Here is a 15538-nt window from a genome sequence, read left to right as displayed (position 1 = left end):
TTTAATTAACTGAATTTTAATTCTCTAGCTGCTGTGGTGGGATTTCATGTCTCCAAATCACTAGTCCAGGCTGGCCTCTGGATTACCAGCCCAGTAACTGAACCACTTTGCTACCATACCCAGCTTGGAATGGGAAGCATGTTGTGTTTGATTTTCTCACCTAAGCCTACATGTTCATTGGAATATTCCAGAGAGGACTCATACAAAGCATTCATATAAAGAAAGTGCTTGCATTTATAAAACACTTGTCACAACCTTGGGGCATCCCAAAACACTTTACGTAGTCACCATTGTAATTTAGGAAACGCAGCAGTGAATTTGCGCACAGCTAGGTCCCACAAACAGTAAAAAAACAGAACCTCTGACAGTACAGCACTCCCTCAGTACTGCACGGAAGTGTCACTGTAGATTACATGCTGAAAATCTTATCTGGTTCTCTGATGACCTTGTTAGAAGTAATCCTGCTGTCCTTACTCAGTCTGGGCCTATATGTCCCACACCAACATGGTTGAGTCTTAACTGCCCTGTGAAATAGTCTAGCAAACCACTAAATTGTAACCGTGCATATTATATTCCGGCTTTGCCAACAACGCCCACATCCCGAGAATTGATTTTTTAAAAAAGAAGTCTTTGGAGTGGGGCTTGAAACCATGATATTCTGAGGTTACCACTGAACCATGATTAACACCACTACTGCTGATTTATCAAAGTTGTTGGGCCCATTTTTGTGATAAATGGTTTCAGACAGTTGGCTTGCAAACCGTAATCCTGGACACTCCTGCCAGGGTCTGAAGCTTTGTAGTGCTCGATGGTGGAGTGGGATGACCCATGAATGAGTAACACACTGCACCTCCCAAATCAACTCCACAGCCGATGGTAATTTTCTTCCTGAAAGTTAAGAAATATTGATTGAAAGAGCAGTATGGATGTAAGGAAGCCACTTACTGCTTAGATAACTATATAGAATTTACTGCAGAGCAACAAGCCATTTGGCAGCTCCAACAGGTCCATGTCAGTGTTTATGCTGCACATGAGCTTCATCCTACCACTCTTCATCTAACCCTATTGTGATATCCTTCAGTTTCTTTCTCCCACATGTGTTTATCTGGCTCTGTTTGCTTCAGCCTCTCCCTGCAGTAGCGAGTTCCACATTTTAACCACTCTCTGGGAAAAGAAGTTTCTCCTGAATTCCTGATTGGATTTATTCGTAACAATCTTATATTTATGGCCTGTAGTTTTGGTTTCACCCACAAGTGGAAACAACTTCTCGACATTTACCCTATCAAACCTCTTCATAATTTTACAGAGCTCTATCAGGCAATGTACCTTCGAATTTTTCTTTTTGTAGTGTGCAGGCAATTTGTTTCAGATTGTTTAAATTTTGCATGGTCCTGTACACACGGGTAACTTAAAGGGGTTGACTTGTGCACAGCCTGCACTGGAATGTTTGGGTTTCTGCATGGCTGCACAGCTGTGAGGAAACATTGCTATCAGGTCACCCCCCTGTATTTTCCTTTCTAGAGAAAAGAGCTCCAGCCTGTCCTGTCTTTCCTGATGGTTATAACCTCTCAGTTCTGGTATCGTCCTTGTGAATCTACTAAGACTCCTCAGTCTTTTTCAACTTCATCCAAATCAACACCATCCATAGAATTTGTGTCGCCCATTTCTCCCATCCTTGGGTAAAGAAGCTTCTCCTTAATTTGTTGGTGGATTTATTAGTGACTATCTTATATTTATGACCCGCTACAGATACATGACTGAAGCATTCCATTGCTGGCTGATCTGTGCTGGCCATGCAAACAGTGTCACATTGTTAGCACAGGCAAATCAGATCACAGTGTTAATCCGAGTTCTTTTTGCCTTCAGTCTGGTTCAGTAAATATACCGAGTCGGATGTGTAGGTAAAATCAATTACTTTATTTGCGCATTTAGCCAGCGGACTTACTCTGACAGCGGCACTGACTCCAACAGAGTCTGTCGGGTCCACCAGAGTAAGTGACCGTTCGTGATACAGATACTACTGTTTATACATTAAGATTCATGCTACACCTCCTTGTTTAACCAATCAGTGCGGTACAATTCAACTTCAACCACGTGATAACGTGCAGTACATCTGTTATTGAGGTTAACAATACACTCCATTCTCAATACATACTCGTTATAATATAATATGGTTCTGCACAAGCAAGATAAAAAGCAGACAAGCAAGATAAAATAGCAGGAGCAGAGGGGTCAGCAACGAACATTCTGGTCTCACTCCCCACATCTGTCATGGTTCTGCTGATACCTTGTGACTGATGGTTGTGGTTAGATTAGCTGCAAACTGCATTCTGTTATGGCTGTTTCTTAACAATTAAGTCATACTAGCAAAGCTCAGCAAACTGCTCTTATTATTCCTAACTTGGCTAAATTTCCCATTAAGCATAGTGCCATGCCTTTCTGCTCACTTCCACAACAGCACCCATGTTCTGGACCCAGCAATTAACTTAAATGGAAAGGAAGATCAGACAGCTTATATAAAGGGCGGCCAGTTTTCTACCATTGCCAAAAGTGAAAATCTCCCCCACACTGTAGCCATGTTGGATCCTGGCAGATTGTTCACTGGGGAAAAATATTGAAATCAAATCAGTTCAGAGTGTATCACTGAATCCCCAATTAAATTGAATTATATTTTTGAAGTTTGTCCTTGAGAAAAACAAACAGAAAGCAGAGCAGGCCAGCGAGCAGAGAAGAGGAAAAAAATGCAGCAAATCAAGTCGTAACTCAGCTGTGGAGCACAGAGGAGGAACTGTTAAGGAAAGCAACGTTAGAAAACATGAGAGCGAGTGCAATGAGCTTATAAAATAGGGGAGATTTGAGACAGAGGACAATATCCTAGGAGAGAGAAAGCTTCTGAGAACAACACACTAAACATTACATAGCAGCAGTGAATGGTCCAGGAGCTCACCCATAGGTCTAGGAGCAAAGCCCTGGGAGAACAATTCACTTCTAAGTGCAAGTTGACTGTTTTAATTATTTCTTCAGTGTCTGGACTGAATATTGACAGTTTATTTGTGGTGGATACTGGCACTTTATGACTCCTGGAATCATGCATTGTATTCACATGCAGACTCAATCATGACAGCCTTTTAAATTCTAGCACCAAAATGTTATGTCAGTTATGTAGTCTTTGCTATAGCTATTTCCTAATAATTACTGTTATTATATAATTTAAAAAATGAATGTTACTTTTTTCAGCTAGTGCAAACTATGCACATCAAACAGCCTAGCTTCATCCCAACAGCCAGGTGATATCCTACTACAATGAATCCATATCACAGGGCACACCTTTTACCAGAGGACTGCTCATAGAGAAATAGGCCTTATGTTATCCGCATTAACAAAAGTATCCTTTAAATTCATTTATTTATATCTCGCATTAATTAATTTTATGCAGAAATACATGAGATTCGGTGATATACAGAAAAATAAGCCAGCAGCAAGTTAGTAGTTACTCCAGGACCCCTCACTTTTTTTCCCCAACAGAGCATTCTGTATCTTTGATAAATGCTTACCGACACTTCTGCTCGCAATTCATTAGCTTCATGGGAAATGATACAATAAAAGATTAAATAAATGGGTAAAAATACAGCTGCCTTATGCCAAGTTAAATCATTGTGACAGGGCAGAGATAGTGACAGAAAAATACAGGGAGGTAAAGATTCCACTGGTCTGACTACTGGTACGCTGGTCTGGATTTTCAAATATTTCGCGATAATATTTTTAAATGTAAATGCCTTAATTGAGCAGGAGGCGAGCTTGGCACCTAATTAATGGTGCCAAGCATCTCCAGGAGGCAGGAGCTGCCTGCCTGATGCCAGCAGCAAAGGCAGGCAGCAGCCGTGTCGGGGACTGCCGCTGCCTTGTCAAAGAGACAATACTCAGAGCCAGCAGCGTCAACAAGGATGAAAAGGGCCATGTAGGAAAAATGAAGGTCCAGTGCTAGCACTGGTGAAAGAAGGTCCATTTAAAAAAAAGCTTTAAGACAAAGTCAAATAAACTTTACTTGGCCCCGCGGTGAATCCGACAGCTGTGAACTAAAGTGTGCCACACTGTTCAGGTTCACCGAAATAAAGTTTAAAAATTCCATTCTGCACTGGACAGGCCCCTTAACAAGCTCCTTAAGGAGCCTAAGGCATCTTTAATTGATGGTGGCGAGCAGTTTTCCTGTTCCCTCTACCCGCCGGCCCTTTGAAAATTACGAACTGTCCCGGAGCTGTTGGGATCCCGAGACGACCTCTGGGTCCGTGATTTTGAAATCGCACCTGTGTTGGGTCCCAACCCCCATGGCCCTTTGAAAATTCAGCCCTGGGAGTGGAAAATAGGGAAAGTCTTATTCCATGATTTTCTGTCCACTGAGTTAGTGGATGCAGAATCTATACTCTCTACTGGGGAAAATATCATTGGCAGATGGCAGTCTTATCAGGTATTTAATGAGAGTTTAAATTGGGTAGAGGAGCAAAGTTTTCATGGGGTGAGCATTCACAAATCATGTTAACAAAGCCATATAAAAGTGAAGTAAACACTGTGATCCATGACTAGGGGGATAAAATTCAAAAGCAGAGAAAGTATGTTAAACGTGTAGACCTTTGGCAGACCACACTTTGAGCACTGTGAACAGTTCTGGTCTTCATATAAAAAGGGTAGTGAAACACTGGAGAAGATGCAAAAAGGGTTTACTAGAATGATACCAGAACCGAGAGATTATACCTATCAGGAAAGACTGAACAGGCTGGAGCTGTTTCCTCTTTTAAAAAAAAAAAGTGCTGAGGGGTGTCCTGATAGAGGTCTTTAAAATTATGAAGGGTTTGATAGAGTAGGCATAGAGAAGATGTTTCCATTTGTGGGGGAGACCAAAACTAGGGACTGTAAATATCCAATAGGGAATTCAGGAGAAACGCCTTTCCCCTGAGTGCTGAGAATGTGGAGCTCACTACAAGGAGTATTTGAGGCAAAAAAGCATAGATACCTTTAAGGGGAAGCTGGATTAACTCATGAGGGAGAAAGGAATAGAAAGTTATGCCAGTAGAGTTAGATGAAAAGAGGTGGGAGGGGGCTCATGTGGAGCATAAACATCGAAATAGACCACTTTGTCCAAATATCCTGTTTCTGTGCTCTGCATTCTCTGTAATTATACGTAAGAAAGCACTGTGCACAGCGCAAGGTTAAAGCCACCTATGTGACCTTGCATCATTTTCAAACCCCCAGTACTTCTGAAATCAGAACAGTAGTTCACTGGTGGCGTGTCTGATTAGGATATATGGGTAGCTATTTTCAAAGAAAGTTAAGTGTAGAAAGACCAATTTACATAAGAAATTTATCTTCCCTGTAGCTCAGTTCATGAATATATTCTGTAAGCATCCCCGAGGGATGGAACAGTTAAAATCTAAAAGTGTATGAATTGATTTGCACGCACATATTTTATATGGAAAAATACCCACCTTCATTATAGTGTCTGCAGTGAACAGTGTTGATGGAAACTTAAAGCACAGAAGGAGGCCATTCAGCCTATCATGCCTATGCTAGCTCTTTCAAAGAGCTATCTAATTAGTCCAACTTCCCTGCTCTTATCCACAGCCCTGCAAATATTTCATTGTCAAGTATTTATCAATTCCTTTTCTAAAAGTACTACTGAATCTGCTTCCACCACCCTTTCAGACAGTGCATTCCAGATCATAATAGTTTGTCAATATGAAATACATTGGCATAAGCAATTTATACTAATGTAATTCAGCACTCGAGTCTTTCTTGAGGGGGGCGGGCCCAGGTCGGGAAGGGCCCCCCGAGCATCCCACTCCATTTTACAGGCCTCCCACCCTCCCCCCACCACCACCTTCCCACTCTTTGTGGGGGGAGGGGCTAAAATTCCAGCCATTGTAACTGTAAAATCCCGCTGAAGCCCTAGTTTATGGTGTCACAAATCTTACTAGTAAATGTTTTGATATGTGTCTTTTTTTGTGGCTTGCTGCTTATGATTGTATCTCGCTGAAGCTGCAGGAATCGTGTGCAAGATATTCAGTTGACTGAGTTCGGCAGGGATAGTTCAAAACCACCAGTCCGCCACAGCTCTTGGCAGTCCATGCTGGATCCTGGGGTTAGTGACGACTCTGTAAGTACCTTCATGACACAGCACAATTCGCAGAATGAATGTTTTTGCCCAGTGCCGCAACAGGGATTGTGGCAGTTTTTATGCCATCTCATTTTCATGCAATATTTGCTCTCTGGATACATGCCGACCAACTGCCTTTAATACAGACACACGCCGTGCACCCGCTGTCGTCAAGTGTCAGCTGTGGCTTAGTGAGCAATGCTGAGGAATTGGAGGTCCCGCATTAGACACCAAAATAGGACGCTTCTGTTCCAGCTAACAGTCATCGTCTAAATTAAGCTCTAATCTGACCCTGCAATTTTCCCATCTCGGATATTACAGAAATATTTTGAAGATGCTGAATAGTAGAGGTGTCTATATGTTTTGTACTTTGCCAGATATTTACAATAAAGGCTCATGAAATAAATTGACCAGATCTCCCTCTGCTCTTTTGCACCTCATCCTTGCCCGTGGAGACTTCATTAACTTGCTTTGCATTGAGATGTTTTGAGAGGGGTAACCTGGTCTGTAATGGGCGCTGGTGAGATGTGAAGGGTAGCCTGACCCATAAAGGGGACGTTGTGAGAGGGGGCTGGGGGTTGAGAGGGATAACCTGGTCTGTAGTGGGGGGGTGATGTGAGCATTAACCTGGTCTGTACTGGGATGTTGTGAGGGGTAACCTGGTCAATACTGAGGGTGATGTGAGGGGTAACCTGGTCAATACTGAGGGTGATGTGAGGGGTAGCCTTGTCAATACTAAGGGTGATGTGAGGGGTAGCCTGGTCAATACTAAGGGTGATGTGAGGGGTAGCCTTGTCAATACTAAGGGTGATGTGAGGGGTAGCCTTGTCAATACTAAGGGTGATGTGAGGGGTAGCCTGGTCAATACTAAGGGTGTTGTGAGGGGTAGCCTGGTCAATACTAAGGGTGATGTGAGGGGTAGCCTGGTCAATACTAAGTGTGTTGTGAGGGGTAGCCTGGTCAATGCTGAGGGTGATGTGAGGGGTAGCCTGGTCAATACTAAGGGTGATGTGAGGGGTAGCCTGGTCAATACTAAGTGTGTTGTGAGGGGTAGCCTGGTCAATGCTGAGGGTGATGTGAGGGGTAGCCTGGTCAATGCTGAGGGTGATGTGAGGGGTAGCCTGGTCAATGCTGAGGGTGATGTGAGGGGTAGCCTGGTCAATACTAAGTGTGTTGTGAGGGGTAGCCTGGTCAATGCTGAGGGTGATGTGAGGGGTAGCCTGGTCAATACTAAGTGTGTTGTGAGGGGTAGCCTGGTCAATGCTGAGGGTGATGTGAGGGGTAGCCTGGTCAATACTAAGTGTGTTGTGAGGGGTAGCCTGGTCAATACTAAGTGTGTTGTGAGGGGTAGCCTGGTCAATGCTGAGGGTGATGTGAGGGGTAGCCTGGTCAATACTAAGTGTGTTGTGAGGGGTAGCCTGGTCAATGCTGAGGGTGATGTGAGGGGTAGCCTGGTCAATACTAAGTGTGTTGTGAGGGGTAGCCTGGTCAATGCTGAGGGTGATGTGAGGGGTAGCCTGGTCAATACTAAGTGTGTTGTGAGGGGTAGCCTGGTCAATACTAAGTGTGTTGTGAGGGGTAGCCTGGTCAATGCTGAGGGTGATGTGAGGGGTAGCCTGGTCAATACTAAGTGTGTTGTGAGGGGTAGCCTGGTCAATGCTGAGGGTGATGTGAGGGGTAGCCTGGTCAATACTAAGTGTGTTGTGAGGGGTAGCCTGGTCAATACTAAGTGTGTTGTGAGGGGTAGCCTGGTCAATGCTGAGGGTGATGTGAGGGGTAGCCTGGTCAATACTAAGTGTGTTGTGAGGGGTAGCCTGGTCAATGCTGAGGGTGATGTGAGGGGTAGCCTGGTCAATACTAAGTGTGTTGTGAGGGGTAGCCTGGTCAATGCTGAGGGTGATGTGAGGGGTAGCCTGGTCAATACTAAGTGTGTTGTGAGGGGTCGCCTGGTCAGTACCGGAGTGTTGTGAGAGGGCTAACCTGGTCCGTACTGGGGTGTTATGAGAGGGCTAACCTGGTCTGTAGAGGAGTGTTGTGGGGGAGTAACCTGGTCTGCACTGGGGGTGTTGAGTGGAGGGGAGGTGGGTTCTTACTGGACAGGTGGGAAGATTAAATAATGAATTGATGATGCAGGTCTAAATTAGGAGGGAAAAAATAAGTTAAAATTGGAGAGAAAATAATTCCACTTGCAGGTTTTCCCTCATTAATTTCTTAATTGGTAAAATATATGGATTCTTTAAAAATGTTCTGTTCATTTAAAAATCACCGAGATGGTGATTTCCAACGTGGAATATTGACCCTACTATGATATGTTCTGTGCTCTGAAGAAATGAAGGAATCAATTGGGAATCAATCAAACAGGTGAAGATCAAATTCCAGTATCTGTTTTAATTTACTGTGACCATTGAAGCATAACTGGCAGTTTACACCCTCACCAGTCAGACAGTATTGGGCTTTAGTCCCTAACTTGTCTGTCAGCATTCAGCTGCTGCTCTCGGAATCAGTGTTGTCGACTCTCGACAGAATTGCTGCATTAATGCGATAGAGCGGAGTGTGAGCTGAGCTTTGTAAAAAAAAAACACATTATTTCTCATATGTAAATCAGGCGTGTGTAACGCTTTAGCTAAAATTAACAGTCCTGACGGTGTAATTTGTGAATGTTTCCGCTTAATTCTAATTCAGAATGAAGATGCAGGGCCCCTTTTGTAAACAATTAACTACCTACAAATTGGAAAATGTACGGAGATTCCCATTCAAAGTGGCTAACGTTTTGTCCAGCAACTTTTGAAAAAGCTGCTGTTGAAAGCTCCGAACATACGAATTAGGAGCAGGAGTAGGCCACCCGACACTCGAGCCTGCTCCGTCATTCAATAAGTTCATGGCTGAACTGATTACTCCACATTTCCACCTGCCCCTGAGTTGCTGTCAAGTTGGAGGAATTAAGCCAGCATCGCCATTTTAAAATACTTCAGTTCCCTTTTTTCTATTCATGTTCTGAAACAAAAGTACATTTTTGTTTGAACAGTGTTGCCTATGATGTTGTCCAATAAACTAGCTGAAAGGATTTGGCATGCAGGCAGTTAAATCAGTTTGCATAGTTGAAATAACAATATCTGAAAGCAGTTGTTTTATAATTGTATCTTCAATTTCACTCAGGTTAAGCACTGTTACTCTTCTCCATAGCATTCTTGAATGCTATCAATGTTCACTGCAAATATGTCTAAATAAACAAGCAGAAAAAAAAATAGTGGGCTGAATTTTACAAGCCCTCTGACATCGGGGGTCATGGCGGGGGGGCCCGGAAAATTCTTCTGGAGAGAGGCCCGCCATGACCCCCGTGCCAAGAAGGGCCCACCGCAGTTTACCGGCTGTGGCGAGGCCTCGGTGCGGCTCCCCCGCCGCTTGGCGGAGGGGCCTGCGTTTTAATGGTCAAATAAATTACAATACATGTAATTAACTTACCCAGACCCGGCGGCTGTACCATGCCGATATTCTGGCTGGCGGCCGGAACTCCCGTGCCTTCGGAGCTCCGTTCAGAAATTTAAATGAGCCCCCGTGCTCAGTGATGGGCGGTCAGCGCGGAAGGACCGCCAACTTCAACGCGCACTACTCTGATCAGCGGTGCACTCGTAATATTCAGGCCAGCAGGTTGATTTTAGGAGGAGTTGATTTTTTAGTTTAAGTAGACTGGTGATGGTGAACTGAATTGTCCAAATACCTCTTCAATTTAGCATGATCTTCATTAATCCGATGAGAGTTTTGAGAGTGAATTTGGAGAAGATTTGTGTCCATCTCAAACTGGAATAGTCTTTTCAAACTGGTTGAAAAAAAATTGAATGATTTTACACCCAAACTATTAGTATGGGTTAGCAGCATTGTAGTTCCTCATATTTAACAGAAAAACAGGACTGAGCTTAAATGAATGGTTCGATTTATTTTTGTAGTAAGATAAATAAATTTTGGCAGGTATTTCAGCTACACTGTGGAAGTTGTTTTTTAGCCTGTTCCCAATGATGTACTGAAGTCTTTACTTCTTCCAAATAGGATTTACCAACGAATCCCAAAGATGCAGAAGCACTCAAAGGTATTTGAACATTCCCTTCTACTGTGTTATCATCCCCCTGTTCCATCCTATCCTGAAAGTATGAGATAGTTTCCCTCCTGTACCTTGGCCCAGGTGCTTTAGAATTCCATGGACCTGCTCGCGTGGGATATGGAGTCCTCTATGGAACATGGACTCTGATCAATTATTCTAAGTTAACTTGAAAACAAAGAGATCCCCATTTACCTCTAGCCACCACCCCCCTCCCTGCCCACAGCTCCACCACACCTCCAAGGGAGATGGCCATTGCTTGGTCATTAGATAACGGAACCCATCCCAGGCAAACATCAGATCCCAGGAGCTTCTGGTGAGCAACACAACTCATCATAAAGTATGTGAGTGCATTGAAGGCAAAGAGTGTAGCTCAAAGCAGAGTGGTTTGGAAGGGCTGAAGAATTGGCTGCTAACAGTGACTTAGAAATAGCAGGGAATGAACATCAACAAAAATATCGAGAGGTTTTCGTGTGATTTCCCAAATTGAACATGGCAAAGCTGTGGAGGCATTTTAAATCTAGGATTTTAAAATGGATTCAATGGGATTTGATGTGCCTGTGGCGTTAGCAGAGATGGTGTCAAAGTCTTGCCAACTTTGAGCTGAAGAAGGTTTTTGACTCATTCTGGATTTTATATAGAATGTTGTAGAATTTACAGCACGGAAACATCACCTTAAATGTTCACTCCCTCCATCACCAGTGCACCATCGTTGCAGTGTGTATTCACAGGAGGCACTGCAACAATTCGCCAAGGCTTTTTTGACAGTACTTCCCAAACTCACAATTTCCACCACCCAGAAGGACGAGGACAGCAGGTGCATGGGAACACAAGCACCTCCTAGTTCTACTCCAAGTCACACACTAACCTGATTTGGAAATTGTCACTGTTTCTTCACTGTTGCAAAGTCAAAATCCTGCAACTCCCCTACCTAACGGTACTGTGGGAGTATCTTCACCACACAGACTGCAGCCGTTCAAGAAGGTGGCTTACCTCCACCTTTCAGGGGTAACTAGGGATGGTTGATAAATGCTGGCCTTGCCAATGGTGCACACATCTAGAAAATGAATAAAAAAAGCTAGGATGCGTCCTTTTTGATCACACAAAGACCGTGAGGCTTTACCAAAAATCCCATGGAAAAACATACTTAATTGAAGGGTAGACTACACAAGTAACATTGAACAAAGAACAGTACAGCACAGGAACAGGCCATTCGGCCCGCCAAGCCTGCGCCGATCTTGATGCCTGCCTAAACTAAAACCTTCTGCACTTCCGGGGACCGTATCCCTCTATTCCCATCCTATTCATGTATTTGTCAAGATGCCTCTTAAACGTCGCTATCGTACCTGCTTCCACCACCTCCCCCGGCAGCAAGTTCCAGGCACTCACCACCCTCTGTGTAAAGAACCTGCCTCGCACATCCCCTCTAAACTTTGCCCCTCGCACCTTAAACCTATGTCCCCTAGTAACTGACTCTTCCACCCTGGGAAAAAGCTTCTGACTATCCACTCTGTCCATGCCGCTCATAACTTTGTAAACCTCTTATCATGTCCCCCCTCCACCTCCGTTGTTCCAGTGAAAACAATCTGAGTTTATCCAACCTCTCATAGCTAATGCCCTCCAGACCAGGCAACATCCTGGTAAACCTCTTCTGTACCCTCTCCAAAACCTCCACGTCCTTCTGGTAGTGTGGCAACCAGAATTGCTCGCAATATTCTAAGTATGGCCTAACTAAAGTTCTGTAGAGCTGCAGCATGACTTGCCAATTTTTATACTCTATGCCCCGACCGATGAAGGCAAGCATGCCGTATGCCTTCTTGACTACTTTATCCACCTGCGTTGCCACTTTCAGTGACCTGTACGCCCAGATCTCTCTGCCTGTCAATACTCCTAAGGGTTCTGCCATTTACTGTATACCTCCCACCTGCATTAGACCTTCCAAAATGCATTACCTCACATTTGCCCGAATTAAACTCCATCTGCCATTTCTCCGCCCAAGTCTCCAACCGATCTATATCCTGCTGTATCCTCTGACAATCCTCATCACTATCCGCAACTCCACCAACCTTTGTGTCGTCCACAAACTTACTAATCAGACCAGCTACATTTTCCTCCAAATCATTTATATATACTACAATCAGCAAAGGTCCCAGCACTGATCCCTGTGGGACACCACTATTCACATCCCTCCATTCAGAAAAGCACCCTTCCACTGCTACCCTCTGTCTTCTGTGACCAAGCCAGTTCTGTATCCATCTTGCCAGCTCACCTCTGATCCTGTGTGACTTCACCTTTTGTACCAGTCTGCCATGAGGGACCTTGTCAAAGGCTTTACTGAGGTCCATATAGATAACATCCACTGCCCTTCCTTCATCAATCATCTTCGTCAATTCCTCAAAAAACTCAATCAAATTAGTGAGACACGACCTCCACTTCACAAAACCATGCTGTCTCTCGCTAATAAGTTCATTTGTTTCCAAATGGGAGTAAATCCTGTCCCGAAGAATCCTCTCAAATAATTTCCCTACCACTGACTTAAGGCTCACCGGCCTATAATTTCCTGGATTATCCTTGCTACCCTTCTTAAACAAAGGAACAACATCGGCTAATCTCCAATCCTCTGGGACCTCACCTGTAGCCAATGAGGATGCAAAGATTTCTGTCAAGGCCCCAGCAATTTCTTCCCTTGTCTCCTTCAGTATTCTGGGGAGATCCCATCAGGCCCTGGGGACTTATCTACCTTAATGCTTTGCAAGACACCCAACACCACCTCCTTTTTGATAATGAGATGACTGAGACTATCTACACTCCCTTCCCTAGACTCATCATCCACCAAGTCCTTCTCTTTGGTGAATCCTGATGCAAAGTACTCATTTAGTACCTCGCCCATTTCCTCTGGCTCCACACATAGATTCCCTTCTCTGTCCTTGAGTGGGCCAACCCTTTCAACCCTTTGATCCCGTGGTGTCAAGGCAATTTGCCTAGGTATTAGAGTTATGTTGAACAAATAGTCTATTGACCATTGAGATGTTTAATAAAAACAGAAAGTGCTGGAAATATTTAGCAGGTCTGGAAGCATCTGTGGAGAGAGCAACAGAGTTAACGTTTCAGGTCTGATGAAAGGACACACACCTGAAACTTTAACTCTCTTTCTCTCTCCGCCGATGCTGCCAGACCTGCTGATTATTTCTACCACTTTCTGTTTTTATTTCAGATTTCCAGCATCTGTAGTATTTTGCTTTTATTGAGATGTTTAATGCTAGTTAGTAATGTGCAGTATATATCCATCGGGAATTTGAACTAAAATGCAGTGTATTTTAAATCAAAATTTTGATTTCATGTGTTTGGAGAAGATTAAATATTGAATATAGTACCTTCAATGCATTATTAATACTTCTGATCTTGCATTTTCCAGAGAAAGACTTCAGAAGACTCACTGCAGCTCAGGAAAGCTGTGTCTTCTCACTTGAACCAACTTACAGAGCTCCATTAATGTTAAGGAGAGAAAGAGAAGGTAAATATTCTCATTATCTCAACCCCTTCCTGTCTTCAATGATGACACATGCGATTGAGCTTTAAGAGGAGCAGCAAAACAGCCATGATTGACCCAGGATTCACTATGCCATCTCTTTGATATTTTCTTGTTCTCGTATGCCCAACAAAGGTGATCCCCTTATCCTTCTATCACCATACCCCAATAAAGATGATCTCCTTACCCTTCTGTCACCCTATCCCCAATAAAGGTGATCCTCTAATCCCCACAGCAGAGGCATTGGCCAAAATCATTCAATCCTCATTGGGGACGGGGGTAGTGCCGGAGGACTGGAGGGTTGCTAATGTTATGCCACTATACAAAAAAGGGAGGGGGATAAACCAGGAAATTACAGGCTAGTCAGCCTAACATCAAAGATGAGGAAGTTATTGGAAAAACTGTTGGACAAAATAAACTTCCATTTGAAAAAACATGGGTTAATCAAGGAGAGCCAGTGTGGTTTTGTTAAAGGTAAATCATGTCTGACTAATTTGATTTAATTCTTTAATAAGCTAACAGAAGATTTCTCCTTAGAGGAAAGGAGATTGAGGGGAGATTTGATAGAGGTGTGCAAGATTATGACAGGCTTAGATAAGTTAGAGAAGTAAAAATGGTTCCCATAAACAGATGGTACAAGGACTAGGTTACACGGGTTGAAGTTTTGGGCAAAAGATGCAGGAGAATGAAAGGAAGAACTTTTTTTTGCAGTGAGTGTTAATGACCTGGAACACTCTGCCATGGGGGTGGTGGAAACTGAGACAATCAGTGATTTCAAAAGGAAATTGGATGGGTATTTGAAGGAGATAAACTTACAGGGCTACGGGGATCGAGCAGGGAAGTGGGACTGACTGGATTGCTCTGCGGAGAGCTGGCAGGGACTCTGGGCCAAATGGCCTCTTTCTATGCCTTAACTGACTTTGTGATCAAGGTAGTGAGATGTATATGTGGACTTTGGAAAAGCATTCAACAAAGTATCATGTAAGAGGCTTATTAAGAAGATGGAAACCCATGGAATTAAGGGGAAAGTGGCAGTATGGATACACAATTGGTTCAGTGACAGGAAGCAAAGAGTGGTGATGGATGGATATTTTTCAGACTGGGAGGTGGCTTGCAGTGCTGTTCCCAAAGGGTCAGTTTTGGGTCCAGTACTCTTAGCAATTTTTATAAATGACCTAGTAGGCCGCAGTATTATAAAGTTTGTAGATGCAAAACTTGGCAAAGTAATAGATGATGATGAGGATAGTTGTAAACTTCAGGGTGTCTTAGATAGATTAGTGAAATGGAGAGAAGCATAGCAGATGGAGTTCAATGTGGAAAAGTGTGATGTGATGTACTTTGGGAGAACTAATATTGAAAGACTATATGTGGTGCAATTTTGAAAGGTATAGATGGTTAGAGAGACCTTGGTATCCATATACACCAATCCATAAAGGTGGCAGGGCAAGTTAACAAGGTGGTTAAAAAAGTATATGTATTACTTGAGTTTATAAATAGAGGAATAGTATATAAAAGCAAAAAGATCATGCTAGAACTTTACAAAACATTGACTAGGCCTCAGCTCTGGAGTATTGTGGACAATTCTGGATACCACACTTCAGGAAATATATAAAGGCCTTAGAAAAGATACAGAGGAACTTCCTTTATGAGGAGAGATTGGAAAAGTTAGGACTATTCTCCTTGGAACAGAGAAGGCTAAGAGATGACCTAATAGAGGTTTTCAACATGGTGAGAGGTATTGATAGAGTAAATAGGGAATAAATATTCC

At 43.4% G+C, this 15538-nt stretch overlaps 1 protein-coding gene across 1 annotated transcript in view; it reads left to right on the top strand.

Moving 5' to 3' along the window:
* The window catches only part of LOC137366750 (pecanex-like protein 1), a 329693-nt gene that overhangs the window by 30617 nt on the left and 283538 nt on the right, over window positions 1–15538 (top strand). Inside the window, exons 3-4 of the mRNA XM_068028407.1 lie at window positions 6037–6148; window positions 10193–10232. Coding sequence (XP_067884508.1) covers window positions 6037–6148; window positions 10193–10232 — 152 coding nt within the window. The remainder of the gene's footprint in view (window positions 1–6036; window positions 6149–10192; window positions 10233–15538) is intronic.

This window comes from Heterodontus francisci, chromosome 3, assembly GCF_036365525.1.
Source record: "Heterodontus francisci isolate sHetFra1 chromosome 3, sHetFra1.hap1, whole genome shotgun sequence".
Taxonomy (NCBI): Eukaryota; Metazoa; Chordata; class Chondrichthyes; order Heterodontiformes; family Heterodontidae; genus Heterodontus; species Heterodontus francisci.
Note: the sequence above shows the minus strand (reverse complement) of the source record. Positions and strands in the feature narration are given on the sequence as shown.